General features: G+C 44.5%; 1 protein-coding gene across 1 annotated transcript in view; it reads left to right on the top strand.

The window, feature by feature from the left end:
* The window catches only part of ccdc135 (coiled-coil domain containing 135), a gene marked incomplete at both ends in the record, with an annotated part of 55119 nt that overhangs the window by 17286 nt on the left and 17673 nt on the right, over positions 1-20160 (top strand). Inside the window, 3 exons of the mRNA XM_083919317.1 lie at positions 18427-18542; positions 19726-19894; positions 19992-20117. Of these exons, the coding sequence (XP_083775443.1) occupies positions 18427-18542; positions 19726-19894; positions 19992-20117 (411 nt within the window). The remainder of the gene's footprint in view (positions 1-18426; positions 18543-19725; positions 19895-19991; positions 20118-20160) is intronic.

Here is a 20160-nt window from a genome sequence, read left to right as displayed (position 1 = left end):
TTGAGAGGTAAGTGGACAGGAGAGTCCAGGCCTGAGGAGTGAGCTCTCCTGTGTTGGGCCAGTTCATGCAGTGGTTGTTTTGTTTCTCCAATGTAGAGATCTTTGCATTCCTCCTTGCATTGGATAGCATAAACCAGATTGCTTTCGTGGGTGTGTGCTGTTCATTCCTTGGGATGTACTAGTCTCTGTCTAAATGTGTCTGTGGGTTTGAAATACACAGGGATGCAGTGTTTGTTGAAGATCCTCCTGAGATTCTCTGATACCTCAGCCACATACGGAATGACTATGTCGTTTCTCTTGTTTTCTTTTTCTTTCTCAACCACTTTGGTTTTCTTTCTGGAAGCAGCTGCCGTTTTCACAAAGGTCCAGCTGGGTCAGCCCCAAGTTGTGAGGGCGCCTCTCAGGTGCTTGCGTTCTTCCCCGTTCTGCCTGTGAGCTGGTGGGTACGTTATCAGCTCTGTGTTGCAGTGTTCTGTTAACTCCAAGCTTGTGTTCCAGGGGGTGGTGAGAGTCAAACAGTAGATATTGGTCTGTGTGAGTGGGTTTTCTGTATACCCCAGTGTGGAGGCTCCTGTCATTCTCCATATGGACGTCACAGTCTAAGAAAGGCAAACTGTTGTCCTCGACTTCTTCTCTGGTGAACTTGATGTTTCTGTAAATAAATATAAATATATAATAATATATAAATATAAAACACAATATGTTGTAAATGGTAAATGGACTACTAAAGGCGCTTTCACACTGCTACTACCCATTCACACAGACATTCACACTGATGGTAGTGGACATCTACATACTGTAGGAATTTTACACACAATACTTTAGTCAAATCAGAAGGACCTCATAGAGTATATATCGTGTAATTCAAATTCTACAGGAGGCTTTCTGGAGTCAGCAGAGTCGTTGGCAGTTTAGTGAGCAAGCAGGCATTTATTAGTAGATGGACATCGGATGCTACAGACGTCTGGAGAAATGTTCTATTCTCTATCTAGAGTAACTTTGTGCAACACAGTACCCTGGATCAGAGCCAAGAAGTTCTGATATCTATTCTAACTACTCCAGCATTTATGCTTTTTACAAAGGCGTGGTTTATGTGTCTGCTTGTGCATGCATACTGTATGTATATTTCAGAAGTAGCCGCTGTTCCAGCCTTCATCTTCCTCCAGCCGACATCCCACGCGTCGGGGTAACCTCTGTTTCCACAGGACTCTTCTTCTTTATCTGTGGTCATACTCTCATCCTCCCTAAAGCCTGCCTCCTTACATGGTTGTTCCTGTCTCCTTATATGGTTGTTGTTTGCGAACCGCGATGCTCTAATCTCAACTAGTTGCTAGGTGCAATTGTGAAAGCTGGCTATTTCATTGTCTTTGTGACCTTGACTGACTGCCAAAAGTTTGTGTGCTTTGCAGAAAGCAGAAAAACTTGAGCCTGGACTAATAATCACACTATCACACTCTTAAATGATCATTCCTAATAATCACACTATCACACTCTTAAATGATCATACTTTTTGCGTCTTATTATCACACTCTCATTAATCATTACTAATACACACGCTAACACATGATTATGATACTTCACTTATTGATTATTAATTCTTCAATTCCCCCTGTTGATCACTTACCAGAGTGATCATTCCTTCTTGGCAGGTAAGACAATGGGACTATCCCATTTCTAGGGTCTGGGTCTGTTATGGCTAACATTTGATACTTGGGCCCTTCCCTTTTTATGGCCGTTTCGAGAATCCTTTCAGTCATTGAGTGAAGGAATGGAATGCAACAACAGCCACACAAGGTCAGAATGGCTGCAAACACAGCAATTGACACCAATACTGAGGACACAAGGGCTTTGTACTTCCCAAAGACACCCATCCAGCTGTCCCACGTGGTTGTGTCCACACCTGAGTGATCTTTCATCTTTTTGTTCAATACTCTGAGACCGTCTATGGCTTTTGTCAAACTACCATCCGCCGCTGTATTATTGGGGATGAATGTACAACACTGATCACCAAAAATAGAGCAAACGCCCCCCCCCCCTCTCTGCCAACAACATGTCTACTGCAATGCAAGTCTGGAAGGACATCATGGAAGTTGCACTCAACTGATCTTTCACTGCAGCAAAACCTTCCTGTGTCCAATTACTTAATCTCTGCACATTGTAATGTATGTAATTGATCCTGTCAACGTTCTTATTGGGAGTATCAGGAATATTGCAGCTATTAGTGGTATGTTCTCAAACCCAGCTCCTACCTGATCTGCTAACTTATAATGATCCGGAACGCTCCTAGGGACACCAATAGCATCGATATACGTAGGGTCTGGTTTCTGTTTCCAGTCACTTCTTTTCCTGACCAATGATTCACCTGACAACTCCACTGCCTTACTAATGTCAGTACCGTCCAAGTGACACTAGGGCACAAACGGCCATTTGGTTTTCCGGGAAGATATCATACAGTCTCCTATCCCCACAGTACCACCAGATGTCTGCTCTAGATAGTATGTTTTGACTTTTGTTATACGGAATGACCGTCTGACATAGGGAGATATTAAATGTTGATAGCGGTACACTTCCCATGAAATGAATACATGTGTAATTCATCGGTGGTATTATGGTAGAAAACAACGGCTTCCTTTGTGTCAGGGGAGTCAATGGGTACACCTTATCAAAACTGGAGCAGTTCTGAGTCGGATTATCTTGTGTCATGAGGTTAATCATACAAGTGGCGTTTATCGTGGCTGGTACAATGTGTAAAAGAGGTCTAGGTCTCATACAAACCAAGCAACTGGCACTTAACTAACATTAGCCAGTTGTTGCCTTTACCGGAAACCCCCGTAGAAACATAGAAATCGAAGTCTGTATGTTAGGCTAGCTGGTTTTGACCCAAAAGCAGACCAGGTGAGAAGCAGATTCAATGAACAGGTTTATTTTCAGATAGTCCAGAAGAGTCAAAGCTCCGAAGACACAAAATCCAATTTAAGGTTTTAAATAAACAAAGTCCAACAAGAGTCCAGGGAACAGAGGCAGAGCAATCCACAGAGCAATCAGGTAACAAAGGCTAAACCTCTTTCTGGCAGTGGACAGAAACAAAAAAAATCAGAGTGAAAACAGAGTGAATCCAATACAGGCAGAGTGAATCCAAAAAAAGGCAGAGTGAATCCAAAACAGGCAGAGTGAATCCAAAACAGGCAGAGTAATCCGAACAGCGACAGAGAAAATCCAAGACAGGAAGTGTGGCACACAATCTTGCAAAACAATCTGACAAAAGACACTGAGAGGGCTGAACTTAAATAGGGAGACAGAGACCAATCATTGGGCAGGAGAAAACAAGGTAACAAGCAAATTAATTGGCAGGACAGGTGTGGACAATAAGTGGTGGAAAAAACAGGGGGAGTGGCGTCACAGCCACAAACACAAAAGCACATGGTCTGCAAACAAAGGCATGGCCAACAGTACACAAACAGACCAGCAGAGTGCACCGGACCCAAAACCCTGACACTGTATCATCTTGGTCACCCCATACTATTACTTTGACCTCCCCCCTTTCAGTAGCAGCCTGGTTAACTAAAAGCTGGGTATTCCTACAAGCAGTGGTGCTCCTCATCTGTGGTTAAACATTAATCTGGAAGGAGGGGTCTTTGCTTGATTTGTAGTAGGGCCAAAGCAGGAGACCCCACCTATTGTGTGGATTTATTCCGGTTAGATTGAATGTCAATTTATGTTCCCCACCCCGTATTCTTGAGATCATTAGTTAAATACCAGCCACTGGGATGATATTGACCTGAGTTTGTCGATCCCCACTTCCCCGTTCTCCCAGTGTTGTGCTGAGTTGTATACCAAACTTAGTTATATAATTGAGATACGGACCTCTCCGGGAACCATCACCTTATCGTGGTGGAGAGGTTTGTGTGTCCCTGTGAACCTGAGGGCTGTGTTGTCTGGAGCTTAATACTCCTGGTAGGGTCTCCCATGGCAAAGTGGTCTCAGGCGAGGGGCCGGACTAAGAATGGTTCACAAAGACTCAATGGACAAACAACAAAGAGGAAGAGAGACCCTGCCCGGAGGAAGCCACCCCGGTGGACGAGAGGGGTCGCCTCCTTACGCCTGCGGGTGGTAGGAAAACTCTGACTGTTGTTTGTGCATATGCACCAAATAGCAGTTCAGAGTATTCGGCCTTCTTGGAGACCCTGAATGGAGTCCTGCATGGGGCTCCAGTAGGGGACTCCATAGTTCTGCTGGGAGACTTCAACGCCCACGTGGGCAATGATGGAGACACCTGGAGAGGCGTGATTGGGAGGAATGGCCTCCCTGATCTAAATCCGAGTGGTCGTCAGTTATTAGACTTCTGTGCTAGTCACGGATTATCTATAACTAACACCATGTTCGAACATAAGGATGCTCATAAGTGTACGTGGTACCAGAGCACCCTAGGCCAAAGGTCGATGGTCGATTTTGTGATCGTATCATTTGATCTGAGGCCGCATGTTTTGGACACTCGGGTGAAGAGAGGGGCAGAGCTGTCAACTGATCAACATCTGGTGATGAGTTGGATCAGAGGATGGGGGAAGATTCTGGACAGACCAGGTAAACCCAAACGAGTAGTGCGGGTGAACTGGGAACGTCTGGAGGAGGCCCCTGTCCGAGAGATCTTCAACTCACACCTCCGGTGGAGCTTTTCTGGCATCCCTGTGGAGGTTGGGGGCATTGAACCGGAGTGGGCAATGTTCAAAGCTTCGATTGCTGAAGCTGCAGCGGTGAGCTGTGGCCTCAAGGTCTTAGGTGCCTCAAGGGGCGGTAACCCTCGAACACCGTGGTGGACACCGGTGGTCAGGGAAGCTGTCCGACTGAAGAAGGAGGCCTTCCGGGATATGCTATCCCAGAAGACTCCGGAGGCAGTTGCAAGGTACCGACAGGCCAGAAGGGCTGCAGCCTCTGCTGTGTCAGAGGCAAAGCAGCGGGTGTGGGAGGAGTTCGGAGAAGCCATGGAGAAGGACTTTCGGGCGGCACCAAGGTGCTTCTGGAAAACCATTCGACATCTCAGGAGGGGGAAACGGGGAACCGTCCAAGCTGTTTACAGTAAAGACGGGACGCTGGTGACCTCAGCCGATGAGGTAATCGGGCGGTGGAAGGAGCACTTTGAGGAACTCCTTAATCCGACTAACACGCCCTCTTTTGTAGAGGCAGAGCTGGAGAGCTGGTGGGGAATCATTGTCAATATCCCTGGCGGAAGTCACTGAGGTAGTCAAACAACTCCACAGTGGCAAAGCCCCAGGGGTTGATGAGATTCGTCCAGAAATGCTGAAAACTTTGGGTTGGGAGGGGATGTCTTGGTTGACACGCCTCTTCAACATTGCGTGGAAGTCTGGGACAGTGCCAAGGGAGTGGCAGACCGGGGTGGTGGTTCCTCTTTTTAAAAAGGGGGACCAGAGGGTGTGTGCCAATTACAGGGGTATCACACTACTCAGCCTCCCTGGTAAAGTCTACTCCAAGGTGCTGGAAAGGAGGGTTCGTCCTATAGTCGAACCTCAGATTGAAGAGGAACAATGTGGATTCCGTCCTGGACGTGGAACAACGGACCAGCTCTTCATTCTCGCAAGGATCCTGGAGGGGGCCTGGGAGTATGCTCATCCAGTCTACATGTGTTTTGTGGATCTGGAGAAGGCATATGACCGGGTTCCTAGGGAGATACTGTGGGAGGTGCTGCGGGAGTATGGGGTGAGGGGGTCACTTCTGTGGGCCATCCAATCTCTGTACACCCAAAGTGAGAGCTGTGTCCGGATCCTCGGGAGTAAGTCGGATTTGTTTCCGGTGGGGGTTGGCCTCCGCCAGGGGTGCGCTTTGTCACCAATCCTGTTTGTGATTTTCATGGACAGGATTTTTGAGGAGGGGTTGCAGTTCGGTGGGCTGAGGATCTCGTCTCTGCTTTTCGCAGATGATGTGGTCCTGATGGCATCGTCGGTCAGTGACCTTCAGCACTCACTGGATCGGTTCGCAGCCGAGTGTGAAATGGCTGGGATGAGGATCAGCATCTCTAAATCTGAGGCCATGGCTCTTAGCAGGAAACCGGTGGATTGCTTACTCCAGGTAGGGAATGAGTCCTTACCCCAAGTGAAGGAGTTCAAGTACCTCGGGATCATGTTCATGAGTGAGGGGACGATGGAGCGTGAGTTTGGCCGGAGAATCGGAGCAGCGGGGGCGGTGTTGCAGTCGCTCTACCGCACCGTTGTGACGAAAAGAGAGCTGAGCCGGAAGGCAAAGCTCTCGATCTACCGGTCAATCTTCGTTCCTACCCTCACCTATGGTCATGAAAGTTGGGTCATGACCGAAAGAACGAGGTCGCGAGTACAAGCGGCCGAAATGGGTTTTCTCAGGAGGGTGGCTGGAGTCTCCCTTAGAGATAGGGTGAGAAGTTCAGCCATCCGTGAGGAACTCGGAGTAGAGCCGCTGCTCCTTAGCGTTGAAAGGAGCCAGTTGAGGTGGTTCGGGCATCTAGTAAGGATGCCCCCTGGGCGCCTCCCTAGGGAGGTGTTCCAGGCACGTCCAGCTGGGAGGAGGCCTCGGGGAAGACCCAGGACTAGGTGGAGAGATTATATCTCCACACTGGCCTGGGAACGCCTCGGGATCCCCCAGTTAGAGCTGGTTAGTGTGGCCCGGGAAAGGGAAGTTTGGGGTCCCCTGCTAAAGCTGCTGCCCCCGCGACCCGACCCCGGATAAGCGGATGAAGATGAGATGATGAGATGAGATAGAGATACGGACAGAATTGTGTCATGCTTTGGTGAGCCTGTTGTTGACTGCAGGGGGCGGAGTCTTGTTCACTTTCCAACGTCCAACGGGTCGTACGATTCTTGGCATGAGTCACATTACTTGTGGCTTTATTGGGGATGGTACTATTAGATTGCAACTGGGTTTTGTGATCATGGAGAAGTAACAGCGGGAGCACTACTACTAGGGTGATTCCTAGGAGGAAACATAATGTTCCTCTGAGACCACAAAATCCTGGGTGTCTAAAGGGATGCCACGGACGTGCCCTGCCAAGTTCCATAACTCTAACAGTTATCTGACCATGCACATATAAGATAGATTACCACTAAAATAATGAATATTAAAATAAACACACTAAGTGTCCACACATACAGTGTTTGTTATTTCTGCTCCCTTTTTACCCTATTTATCCACTCTATATACTGTGGTGTTTTTACTAATGGTGTATGTGGGTCAATCATAGATTATATGTATTTACAGAAGTCCCTTAACCCTGTTCGATTAGATCTGTTCTGACTTGGTCTAGGGACCTTTTGGGCTCCTCCCCCTGTCTACACCTTGAAAGGTGAATCCACCTGTCACTGCCCTGCACTTTTACTGCTGTGGAGGTTCTCTCCACCACCTTATTGGGTCCTGTCCACCTGGGGTGTGTCCACTTTCTTTTCAATGTCTTTACATATACCCAAGGTTCTCCTAGCAAAGTCAGTGGGGCGGGTGCTGGTCCTGACCCGCCTTGGCTTCCTGCCAATGTCTTCACCCAGCCCTGAAGCTGAGTCACGTAGGACCATGCTAGTCCGGGTGTGGCCCCTGGCTGCAGCGGTTCCTGGTTTCTTGGTCCGGGGATGGTGCGACCTGCAAGCAACTTGTAAGGGGTAAACTTCTTTTCTCTGTTCAGAACTAGCCCTCATAGAGTGTAATGTCATAGGCAAGCAGTCTAACCATGATAGACCTGTAGTTGCCATCATTTTTGCTATTTTCTCTTTCAGAGTCCTGTTACATCTTTCTACTCCTCACTGACTCTGGGGGTGGTACACGGTGCCATAAGTATGTTTGAGCCCAAACAACCCTTCCACCCGTCTAAGGTCCTTTGATCTAAAGTGAGTGCCATTGTCTGAATGGATCACTCTGTGCATCCCATGTCTAGGGATCCACTCATTAGTCAACCATTTACACACTGTCTGTGCATCCTCTTTCTTTGCAGGTACGGCTTCTACCCATCCTGAAAATCTATCATAGATAACCAACAGGTATCTAAAACCTCTGCGTGTATCAATCATGTCTGTATAGTCAATGCATATCTCCTCTCCTGGCCCTGTCAATTTTGGACGAGCCCCTGGCTGAGGTGAGAATGTTGGCGCTACATTATAGGTGTTACAAACGGAACATGATTTCACTTTGTTTTTTATCATAGCTGTCATGAACGGATGCCACCATCCTTCCATAGTATTTTGCATTTGTCTGGTTCCCTCATGTGTTGGTCCATGTGCTTCGTCTAACAGAGAGGGTGCTAGTGGAGATGGTAACACTGGTTTCCCTGTCTGTGTACATCGGAACGGTCCTTCTGCATCCTTAACTGCTCCTCTCCCTATCCACATGGGTCTTTCCTCTGGGGAGCCCTCTTGCTGGAGAGCTACTAGCTGATCGACTGTCCATCTTGGAGGTAATGGCTCTGTTAATTCTGCCTGCATCATTAGCAACGGTACTCTATACCCTGCTGCTTTCTTGGCCGCTGCGTCTACCTCCGCATTTCCTGCTGCTGTGTCTGATTTCTCTGTGCTGTGACCTTTACACTTTACTACCGCTAGTTCCGCTGGTTTCATAAAAGCTTCTTTCAGTTTCCTCATCTCCTCCTCATGCTTAATAGGCAGACCTGAAGCTGTCACAAATCCTGCTCTCTCCCACTCTTTTAGCTGAAAATGCACTGCTGCACTGGCGTACGCTGAGTCTGTATATATGTTTACTCTCTTTCCGTCACCATGGTTACAAGCTGCTGTCACTGCCATCACTTCCGCTAGCTGAGCTGATGGTTTTTCTGTCACTTTTCCTGTACTTAGTGTCTCAAACTTTCCCTGATTTTTGATAACCACTGCTGCGCTTAGTCCTCCATTATCTTTTCTGAAACAGCAGCCGTCTACATACAAGTCCATGTCTGGTCGGTCCAGTGGTTTTGCATGCAAGTTGGGTCTCACTTTAATGGCTTGCGCTGTCAGTGGAATGCAGTCATGTGGGTTTTTGTCATCTGGAACTGCTAAACAGCTCGCTGCATTAACTCCTACGTGTGTGTAAGTTATGTTTGGCGCATTTAAGCCGTCCTCTACTTTCTTCAGTCCAGAGCCTGATAGAGTAAAAACGGATGATGAGATTAACGCTATTACACTATGCCTGGTCAAAATTTTGAGTGGATGCCCTGCCACTAGGTGTTCTACTTTCTCTAGGACTCTGGCTAGTCCTGCTGCATGTCTCACACACGGAGGTTGTCTTAACTCCATGTGATCTAATGGTGTGCATACATATCTCAGTACTGCTCTCCATTGTCGTGCTTTCTGGTATAGTACTGCATTCATTGTCCCGTCTTTCTCTGATGTGTCTAGATAAAATGGTTCTTTGTAGTCTGGAGTCTGTAGAGATGACGCCATCTCTTGTTTGAGTCGTATGAACGCCTCTTCTGCCTCTATATTCCAGTTCAAAATCCCCTTCTGATTTCTCATCCCTGCCTCTAAGACCATTCTTTTCAATGGGCCTGCTTTGTTGTTATAGTCTGGGATCAAATGTTTGCTATATCATGTCAGTTCTAGGAAGCTCAACATTCCTTGCACGTCTACTGGTTTTGGATGTTTTAATATCGTCTCTCTGTGTGCTCCTGAGAGACTTGTTCCTTCTCTGGTTATCCATCTCCCTAGGAACTGCACCTGTGTTTTAGCTAGTGCTTTTAACACTGATTCTGTTGCTTATAGGCAACGGTCTGCACTGTCTGATGCTATCAACAGATCATCTACATATTGTAGACAAACAGTGTTCTCTGGGAGTGCTACCTCCTTCTTTAAATGCTGATTTAATACTTTGTTGAACACTCCGGGTCAGAGATTCCTTCCTTGTGGGTAACATGTGTATTGATATCTCTGTCCCTCCCATGTGAATGCAAAGAGTTTTCTTAACTCTTGTTCCAGGGGAATGGAAAAGAACGCATTAGCAAAATCTATTACTGAGAAATGGGACATTTCCCTAGTGAGTTCTGCTAGTGCTGTGTGTGGGTTTGGGACCGGAATAGATGGGGTTTCTATTCTTCTGTTGACTAATCAAGGTCATGTGCCATTCTAAAAGTGCCATCTGGTTTTGGGACTGGTAGAATAGGAGTGTTCCAGTTGCTGTCGGAGGGCTCCAACACTCCATTCTGTTTTAGTTCTTCTATGGTTTTAGTTATGGTTTCCTTTGCTTTTACATTTGTGGGGTACTGGGGTACCCACACTGGCTGACCTGGTTTTACCTTAAATCTGGGTGGCTCTAGCGGTTCACATCGTCCCACGTCATTCTTTCCCTGTGCCCACACTGTGCTAGGTATTCTTCCTAACATGGTTTCTGTCTGTTCATGATCTGTACTTTCCCTGCCATGTGTTCGTGTTGTTACCTTTTTCTCTAATTCTGACTGCGAGGTGGTGTGATGAGTGATCTTGTACACCTGTCCTTTTTTAGAGTATGTGACTGCAGGGACTGTGGTTTGTTTCCAGTCCTGTAACTGTGAGGCGGTTTTTACCATGAGCCCTAAATCCTTAGCTTGACTTCCTGCTCCTAATGCTAAGCTAAAATAGGGTGCTGCAGTGTCGCCCATGTTGTACCACTCTGCCTCTTCTGCAGTGAGCAGGACTTGTGCTACTACTCCTTTCTTTGATACATATATATACAGTCCGAAGTCAGTGTCCAATGGAAACCCTCCACTTCCCTAAATCTTTCCTCACACACTTCTTCAGTTTGGGTGCGGTCATAGAGAAGAGTACAGCAGTGAACGTCAGGGACCGGTTCATATGGGTGCACTGAGTGAATCCACGGTTTCCATTGTTGATACAGGTTCAAAACATTGGTAATTGGCGGGTCTGGGTCCTCTTTTAATTGAGCCCAGTAAACGTTGGCCGACTGTTGCTGCTGATCAGGATCTTCCCCTAGGATCCATTGTCCATTGTTACATCTTGAAGTAATTGTCTCTGAACAGTCTATTTTTAACCCATTAGGGAAATGAACTTGCACCCCCTGTGGGCCACATAGGATAGATGCTTTCAATCTAACTAGGACATCTCTTCCTAGCAGTGAGATTGGGCATTGTGGCGAATATACATAGCTTAGATGAAATTGATAACCAGCTATTTTAGTGGGGAGGGGTTCTGTGAAAGGGAGTGGCATTGGCTGTTCTCCAAATCCCACAAGGTCTATGGAATATTTGGAGAGCTGTTGACCGAACTGAGGTTGTCTCAGAGTCTAATGTGTTGCTCCTGTATCAACTAAAAAGTCCACTTTTCGTTCGTTCACTTCACTTCACAGTCTCGTGCCCAATGTCCATGACCTCCACACACGAAACACCCATTGTCCCTAGCCCCCGGTGGTCTGCCCCTGCCCCATCCATTACCTCCTCGAGGATTAAAGCCTCGTCCTCTTCCTCCTCTATAATGTGATTGTGGTGGGCCCCATGGTCCTGGCGGGTTCCATGGTCCCTGGGGAGGGGGTCCTGCATAGAATTGGCCCACAACTGGGGTAACAGGGATGGGGATTCCCATTGGCCCTGGCTCATCTGTGCTTGTGTCTTCGCTTTGGCTGCTTGTTTGTGACTTGCGCCTTCCTCTCTAGCTTTTGCTAACTGTAATTTAGTCAGTTGTATTTTGAAATTCTCTACCTCTGTCTTGCTTGCCTCTCTTCTCTCAGCTGCTCTACGCATGTGATGTGGGAGTGTCCTCATCCATATGTGTAGTGGCTCTGTGTCTTCCCTGGGGTCATCCTCCATCTTTGCCTGCACTTCCTTATCTGTTCCTTTCATAACGGCGGCTTTAAACATTGATCCCTGTAATGGATCTGACCCTGGATTCGTTCCTGATCTCTCCTGCCAGTCTTTCCTGCATCTCTCCACATAGTCTGCTGGTCCCTCCCCCTCTTTCCTCACAAATGCTACGTTGTGATGACTACCCTGCTGTGGGAATCTTTTCCTCAGGGCCCCTCCGTATGCTGTGGTGTGGTGGCTGTAAGGGTCTTCGTTAGGAACGTATATGGTCCTTGCATCTTTATCTAATTGGCCTATTGTCCCTCATCCGTATTTCTGTCCAATTAATCCTCTCACATCACCTATGGTAAGCTCTGTGCCTACGGTTTGACCAGCTAATTTCTGTAACCATATTCCAGCTCCGTCACTGAGCAGTTGTAGTTGTGCATTCATGTGTTCCTTGTCTGCTAAACTAAATGGTTTATATATTGGTGGTCCTGACCCTTTCGAGAGCACCAGCGGCATCATGCCGGATGCTTTAGCAACACCGCTACGTGTTCTACATGATACTGGTTCTTCTATTCCCTGTTGAGCTAATTTCTTCAGTCATTCCTCTAATTCATGTTTGTTTCTTCTTACCATTTCCTCTAACTTATTCCTATAAGCTTCCACTACACTACCTTTGGGCCTTCCTGCCCCGCCTTTTCCTCTCTCTCTCATTGAGGCATCCTGTTTTGATGAGGCCGCGGATCCTTGGCTCGCACAATCTGACCACATTTCTTCATCTTCTCCTTCATCCTCTGAATCTGAACTAGCCACGCTTATTTTCAAACTAATGTGTTTATCTTTAAATCCCCCTTTCTTTTTCCCATGTCTATCACTTTCCTGACTCCTATGGTCATAGTCAGAGTCATGATCTGAATGGTCTGAGTCAATCTCATGTTTGGGTCTGCCTGCTTGGTGTCTGTGGATGTTAGTTGGTGTTTTCTCATTGAAGGGCAGCCTTGTTACTTCCCCTGTTGCTCCCACTGTCTCTTCCTCTAGTTGCTCTCCGAAAGCCCCTCCTTTCTGTTGTGCCTTCTCATGCACCCTCTCTTCCTCATATCACGCTCCTCTCTGACGCTGTCTCTCCTTCTCCTTCCGCTTTTCCTCCTCCCACTGTCTCTCCTCTTCTGTCTGAAGTCTCACCCTCTCGGAATCACCTGTTATTATACTATAGTCATCCTGTCTTTCTTCCCTCTTTTTTATATCCTCATAATCTGCGCTTCTTCTCATTCTTACCCTCATACTTCCTTCTGCCTCAATCGTAGGTAACTGTAAAGACAAATCTGGATAAATGCTGCTTGAGGGTGGGGCTGACGGTGGCGGGGCTGGACCTGGATAGGGTGGAGGCCCTGCGTCTGCCTTTTTCTTCTCTGCCCTATTGCACTACCTCAGCTGCCATCCCGGCCATATGCAAATCTGGTCTTCGCTCCTCCCTATTTTCTTGTTCCTTCTCCTCCTTTTTTCTCTTATGCCACAACCTACTCGGACCATTATTTCTATTTCCCACTACTTCTTCACGTGCCTTGTCCTCCTCTAACTGAAGTATTTTTACCATATTCTCTGGCTCGCCTTCACCCCCACCTTTACACGTCTTTAAATATTCCTTCAAATCTGTCAATCTAGTCTCATGTTTCTTTTTATCCTGACTATGAGTAGGCCTTCCGGGAATGGCCTGTCATACTACTCGCTGCCAGTATTCATCCCAACCTAATCCTGGGCCTGCCATAGTTATTTCAGCTGTTAAAGTACTATTCACAGGTATTTATTTGTTCTTTATTCACACACACTCGTTATCCGGTTAGTAGATCTAGTCCCCAGTGATCCTCCCCTCACTCAAGCTTCTACTCTACCGTGATATAGCGGAGTGAGATGAGACGATATAAATCACCAGTTTTAATGACCACAGCCCCGTTATTTATGTACCCCCAGATAAGAGAAGACCATTGGTGAGTTTAATCGTCAGGCTTTTCCGTGATGTCTGCAACAAGCTTCTACTGACAGTGTTTCACTATCAGCGGCTCCAGACAAGGTGTATCTACCATCACAGAAACCTACTCACACTTTTATCTGTTTGTGTTCTCTATTATCCTCAAAACCTCCCACACAACAATCCCACAAATAAACACAACTTTTAGGTATTTCTTATACTTTGGTTCCCAGAACCTTAGGTCCCAGACCTACAATTTTTCTTTGGTTCCCAGAACCTAGCTCCCAGAGCTACAAGTCGGTGGCTTTCTAGGCTAACCTAGGGGCTATCCCCCTGTGGCGCTTTTAGTCCTTAATGCCTAATGTATATACGAGGGTCTCTACAGACTCCGGCCTTTCTGCGTTCCCTGAACGTCTTACTGAGCACCGTTTATGCGCCTAGGACCTGTCGGGATTTAAGATCCCAACACTCCTTTACCTTTTACTCTTATACTGATTCCAAATCAGTTTACCATGCCTTTCTTTCAAATCGTCAGTCCACCGGCTAAATTTGGATCAAATTAACCTCTAGGAAACATACTGACTTTCTCCACCAATTTAGATTATAGGCCAAATCACAGTCTTTACTTCTTAAGAAGAATAGGTGATGATCATTCCTAATAATCACACTATCACTCTTACTTATACTTATTGCGTCTTATTATCACACTCTCATTAATCATTACTAATACACACGCTAACACATAATTATGATACTTCACTCATTGATTATTAATTCTTCAATACCTCTAATACTCATCTAATCTAACCATTCACACCACATTCACACACCCATGCGCAGCACGGGGAGCAATTTGCGGTTCAGTGTCTTTCCCAAGGACACTTTGACATGCGCATGGAAGACGACCCGCTCTACCTCGGAGCCACAGCTGCCCCTGAATGAAATAACACAACAGTGGTTTGAGTTTTAATAATGTCTGATGGTATATTTATATATTTTAGACTATTTATTTGCGTGATTATTTTGCAAACTTTCCATAAATATGTTGTATTTTTTTTTACGTATATATTTTTTGATTTTAAGCATGTCAAATTCAACAACAAAAAGACTAAATAATAACTAATAAAAAAAGACTACAGCAGTATAACGGAGTCCCACAGGGTTCTGTCCTTGGACCAATTCTATTCACCTTATATATGCTCCAGCACCACAGTAAGGAATCTGGGTGTTAGTTTTGACCAGAATATGTCCTTTGATTCTCACATAAAACTAACCACAAGGACTGCATATTTTCACCTGCGGAATATTGCGAAAATTAGGAACATTGTGTCTCAGAAAGATACAGAAAAACTAGTCCATGCATTTGTTACTTCTAGGCTGGACTACTGCAACTCCTTATTATCAGGCTGCTCCAATAAGTCTGTTAAGAGTCTCCAGTTGGTCCAAAATGCAGCAGCTCGTGTACTAACTAAAACAAATAGAAGAGAACATATTTCTCCTGTATCAGTTTCTTTGCACTGGCTACCTGTAAAATCTAGAATATAATTTAAAATCCTTCTCCTTACGTACAAAGCTCTTATTGGTCAGGCTCCGTCGTATCTTAAAGAGCTCATAGTACCGTATCACCCGACTAGATCTCTGCGCAATGAGAATGCAGGGTTACTCGTCGTTCCTAGAGTCTCCAAAAGTAGAAATGGAGGCAGAGCCTTCAGCTACCAAGCTCCTCTCCTGTGGAACAAACTCCCAAGTGTTATTCGGGAGGCCGACACTGTCCCCATATTTAAGAGTAAACTTAAAACTTTCCTTTTTGATAAAGCTTACAGCTAGGACTTGCGAAAAGATTTTCTTCTGCTTAATTATGGTGCTATAGGCCTAGTCTGCAGGGGTATAATACTTTTCCTGATCCTCTGAGCTTCTCTCCTCTCTGTCTGTACCATTCATGTCTCATCAATGCATGTTCGAATTCAGCTTCTTCCCCGGAGTTGTTTGTGTTTTGTCGTCTCGCAGGTCTCTGCTGCTCGTGGTGGTGCCTGCTGCCGTGGTCCTGCATGACGCTTCCTGCTGCTATTATCACTGTTACTCATATATACTATCACTAGTTTAATAAACTATAAAATTTGTAGCTATAAAAACACCATCAGTGGTATGTCTCGCTGTATCGTAGCTGCTATTGCCACTACTGATCATTGATCATGTTTGCCACCATAATTATTATCATTGTCATATTCTATCACCTTAGCTGTGCTTGTTTTCTACTATTCTGTTGTATTAACTGCCTTAACATATAGAATGTCATATTCACATTACTATAGATATTATTATAGTTACTGTTACGCTTTGGTTGCTTGCATCTATGGTGTGTGTCTGTCTGTCTCTCTCTTTCCATCTGTGTGTCTTTTCTCTCTTTCTCTCTCCTTTTCTTCCTCCCCAACCGGTCAAGACAGATGGCCGTCCTCCACAGAGCTGGGTCTGTCTGACATTCCTGTCTGTTATAGTGAAGGTTTTCATTGCCACCGTACTCTACAGAGGAATTGTTGGGTCTATGTAAATCATAAATAAGTCATAGAGTGTGGTCTTTAGCTACTCTGTAAAGTGTCCTGAGATAACTTTTGTTATGATTTGACACTATAAATAAAATTGAATTTAATTGAATTGAATTATAACAGAATAATAAAGAAACGGGCGGGGGGGGGGGGCGTCATAATTTATTTAATAAGCCATTTTCCTTAATTTACATGCGTGAAAAGGAGTAGGAAGTAGTATAAACATTTTAAATCCTTCCCCTTAATAATTACATTATTATTTACAATAACTCAAAACAATTATTGAGGTTTACATACAGTTAAATACATAATTTACATAGTTCTATAAATATAACATTAATTGTATATCAACCTTTTCAAAGATGTAAACATAACTATTCCAAAACAGTCCTAGGAACTTCCTGTTGCAGTGTATGTGAATTACATCAGCTGACAGGAAGTAACCAGAGACCAAGACTGTTGCCTAGCGGTGTTACTTACAGCAGTTGTCTCGTCTACCATAATCGCCCCAAAAGGCGTGTTCCTCACCTCCTACCTCATTGCCTCAGTCATTACATCTGCCACCGATTGAATCAGGTCATTCTGAATTTTGCTGGAGGTACCGATGAAAACAGTGGCCGAATCCAGATGACACGGCAGAGGGCTGTCATTATCCACCAAAAACTCCAGTAACTCCAAGTAGTTCCCCTTGTTTTCAGCATCATCTCTTTCATCATGTCCTCAGAATGCCAGCTCTTGCTTTCCAAGAAATGTGACGACATTGATAAGACGTTTCAGAATCTCCTTAACCTTAATTTCTTTTAATTCCAGTTCTGGAGTTGGTCTTCCGCTTTTTATTATTGGAAGTTTTTCTGTGAAAGACCGCCGTGAAAAAGGCGACGCTATCAAGCTAGCCACAACGTTGCTGTCCTCTTCCATCATTTAACTGTCAACCGCTCTCGCTCGTGCCACTCTGCTCGCTGTTGGGACTTCAGGAAGGCCTACAATCTTTTGTTTTTTTCCCGCCCACTTAAAATCAAAACGTGATTGGTTAATTTTCCCATCACTCTCCAAACCAAATACATAACTTACATAACTTCGAGATTCCTGAAGTCCTAACCAATTAATGAGCCGGCTAAGCGGGCTTCAATAGAGACGGACAATCCTGACTGGATAACATGTTTCAGGACAGTAACTTTTTCATTGCTGATGTGAACTTGACAGTCAACTTAACTTTAGAGCATAGATGAGAGAAAATGTATTAAATGTATGGTATTAAACTAAATGAGAGAAAAAAATAAATAAATACTATATATATATATATATATTATATTTTTGGTTAATAATTTTTAAGGCCTACTCTAAGGCGAAGAAGGCCCTGAGGGTTCCCCTCTTGTATACAGTATGTACTGTATGTTGCTTCAATTGCAAACGTATTTTGAATCCACTGTTTTAGATTCTATTTTCTCTGAGAGCACCTGAAGGCAACGCAGTGACACGTCATCATGTCTGGCTGTTACCATGGAAACGATTCACAATGCAGACAAGCGCAGGTCTCTCAGCAGGAGTTAACGTTAGAATAGATATAACAGTTAGAAAAACATATAAAACAAAACAAACGTTAATCTGCGTCGCAGTTGGTGAGTACAACTTTTATTTAGTATGGTTAAATTCATATTTGAGTAGCTTTTGTAAGGCCATTTGACGCTAACTGTTTGCTATTGTAACGTTAACTTAACTTAAATTCCAAAATTACGGTTTTATTTAAAGCATGAACACAGCATATTAATTATTTTAATATGCAAGATTAAAGTTAAACACATCACAATCATAACTAAGAAAAACCTATTAAGAAAAGAAACAAAAGAGTACAGTAAACACACAGTTAAACAATGCTGCTTAAGTTTTATTTTCTCTGACACGTCATTACGTCTGAATGTTGACCATTCACAGATTCACCATGACGACAAGTGTGAGTCTGTCAGCAGGGGGTTGACGTTAGAATTGAACAGCCCTGGTCCTTGTTAACTTCCTGTCAGCTGATGTCATCACATTCACTGCTAGGACGAAACTAGGCCCGATTTAGAATGTTTAAGTTTATTCTATACATAGAACCTTAATTTACAGTCAGGTTCGTGATTATGACCGTCTGTGTTTGTGACCGGTTCTTCTGTGTTATTGCAATAACTTCACATTTAATGTTTTTATAAAAGATGGAGACTGTGATGGAGTCAGACAGTGAGGAGCCAGTCAGAGGTGGAGAGACACGGAGGGAGGAGGAGGAGGACCGACAGTCGACGGAGCTTGTTTCAGCTCCGCGGGACTTTCTGTGAGCATACACACACACACACACACACACACACACACACACACACACACACTACACACACACACACACACACACACACACACACACACACACACACACACACACACACACACACACACAATGGAGGAGGCCAGGAGTTACTCATTGTTGTGTTTATTATGTCTAATAATAGATTTAAGAGACATTTGCACCAGCAAAACAAGCTTTTTAAATATGTCAACTTGGGAAAATGTGATGGGCATTTTATCACAACTACATGACGTTTTATAGGCCAAACAATTAATGGAGAAAACAACTGACGGATGATTAAAAATGATCATTAATACTTTGCTCCGGATTAGAAGTTTGTACCCTCAAAATACAAACTCTCATGACTTCCATTCTTTCATTCATTCCCTCATAGTAATATAAGCTCTAATCTTCCTATGGAGCAAATGGACTTAATAGTTTTATTTTGATATTGAACTGAAATATGTCGAAATATCTAAAACAACCAAAAATGACCACAGAGAGACAAAAAATGACTAGAGATGCAAAATGACAATGAAGAGATGTTAAATGATTGAAAATAGACACAAAACAAAAAACACAACACAAAACGTTGCAAAATGATTAAAAATAAATGCTTAACTACCACAAAAGATGCAAAACCACCACAAATAGATGCAAACATGACTAAAGATAGATGCAAAACCGCCACAAAAATATGCAAAATTACTTAAATTAGATGCAAAACTTCAATAAAAAGATAAAAATGATTAGAAATAGACGCAAAAACCACCACAAAAAGATAAAAATGACTAAAAATAGATGCAAAACCACCCCAAAAAGATAGATCGAAAAAACAAAGTAATTTGTAGTTTTAATCTGGTATGAGGACCTCACACACCTGTAGCTCAGTCCGGCGGGATTCAAGCCAAGTCCAAGTTTGGACCATGGACTGGCATAGTGTGTATAGCTGTTTGCATGTGTGTCTAATGTGAAAAATTAATAACAGATTGAAAAGATATAAAAATCCCTTATGGTGTTTTTAAAGTACAGATATTCAAAGTGCATTTTCTTTTACAGGTTCATTATAAAAGGCTGGTGTTTAAGGTTGCAGAAACCTTATTTACATTAAAATAATTCATCTAATTCCATCGAGGTAAGCGTAAGATTGACTTTTCCTTTCGTCCTTCACCAGTATGAAGTTGGACAAGGCAGACGAACTGTGTCCTGAATCATACAGGGTTAACTCCCCCGACGAGATTCGGCTGTTGGCCATCGCCGACAACTTCCAGCGTCAGTATTCACTCCTGTATCCCGACCGCAAACCCCTGCTGCTCTGCCCAGTCAATGAATGTGGTGTGAAGGTAGCGCTCCAGCTCAACCACACATGTTTTTTTCACCATCGAACAGAATTTATACTATCTGTCCCTCTGTCTAATACCTGTGCGGGTTTTCTCACAGAAGTTTGTGTCTGTGACTCTTCGGCCCACTCCGCCAGTCTACCCTGAACTCTTCACCTGGGAGGGCTGTGCCTCCTTTGTGGCGAACTTCCTGTCTCTGGAGCCTTTGGAGCCGCCCGTGGACCTGGTGAGAGAGGACAATATCAGTGCACAGGTTTTTCAATTATTTG

The sequence above is a fragment of the Echiichthys vipera genome, assembly GCF_963691815.1.
Source record: "Echiichthys vipera genome assembly, chromosome: 9".
Lineage (NCBI taxonomy): Eukaryota > Metazoa > Chordata > Actinopteri > Perciformes > Trachinidae > Echiichthys > Echiichthys vipera.
The sequence above is the reverse complement of the archived record's forward strand: the minus strand, read 5'-3'. Positions and strand labels throughout refer to the sequence as shown.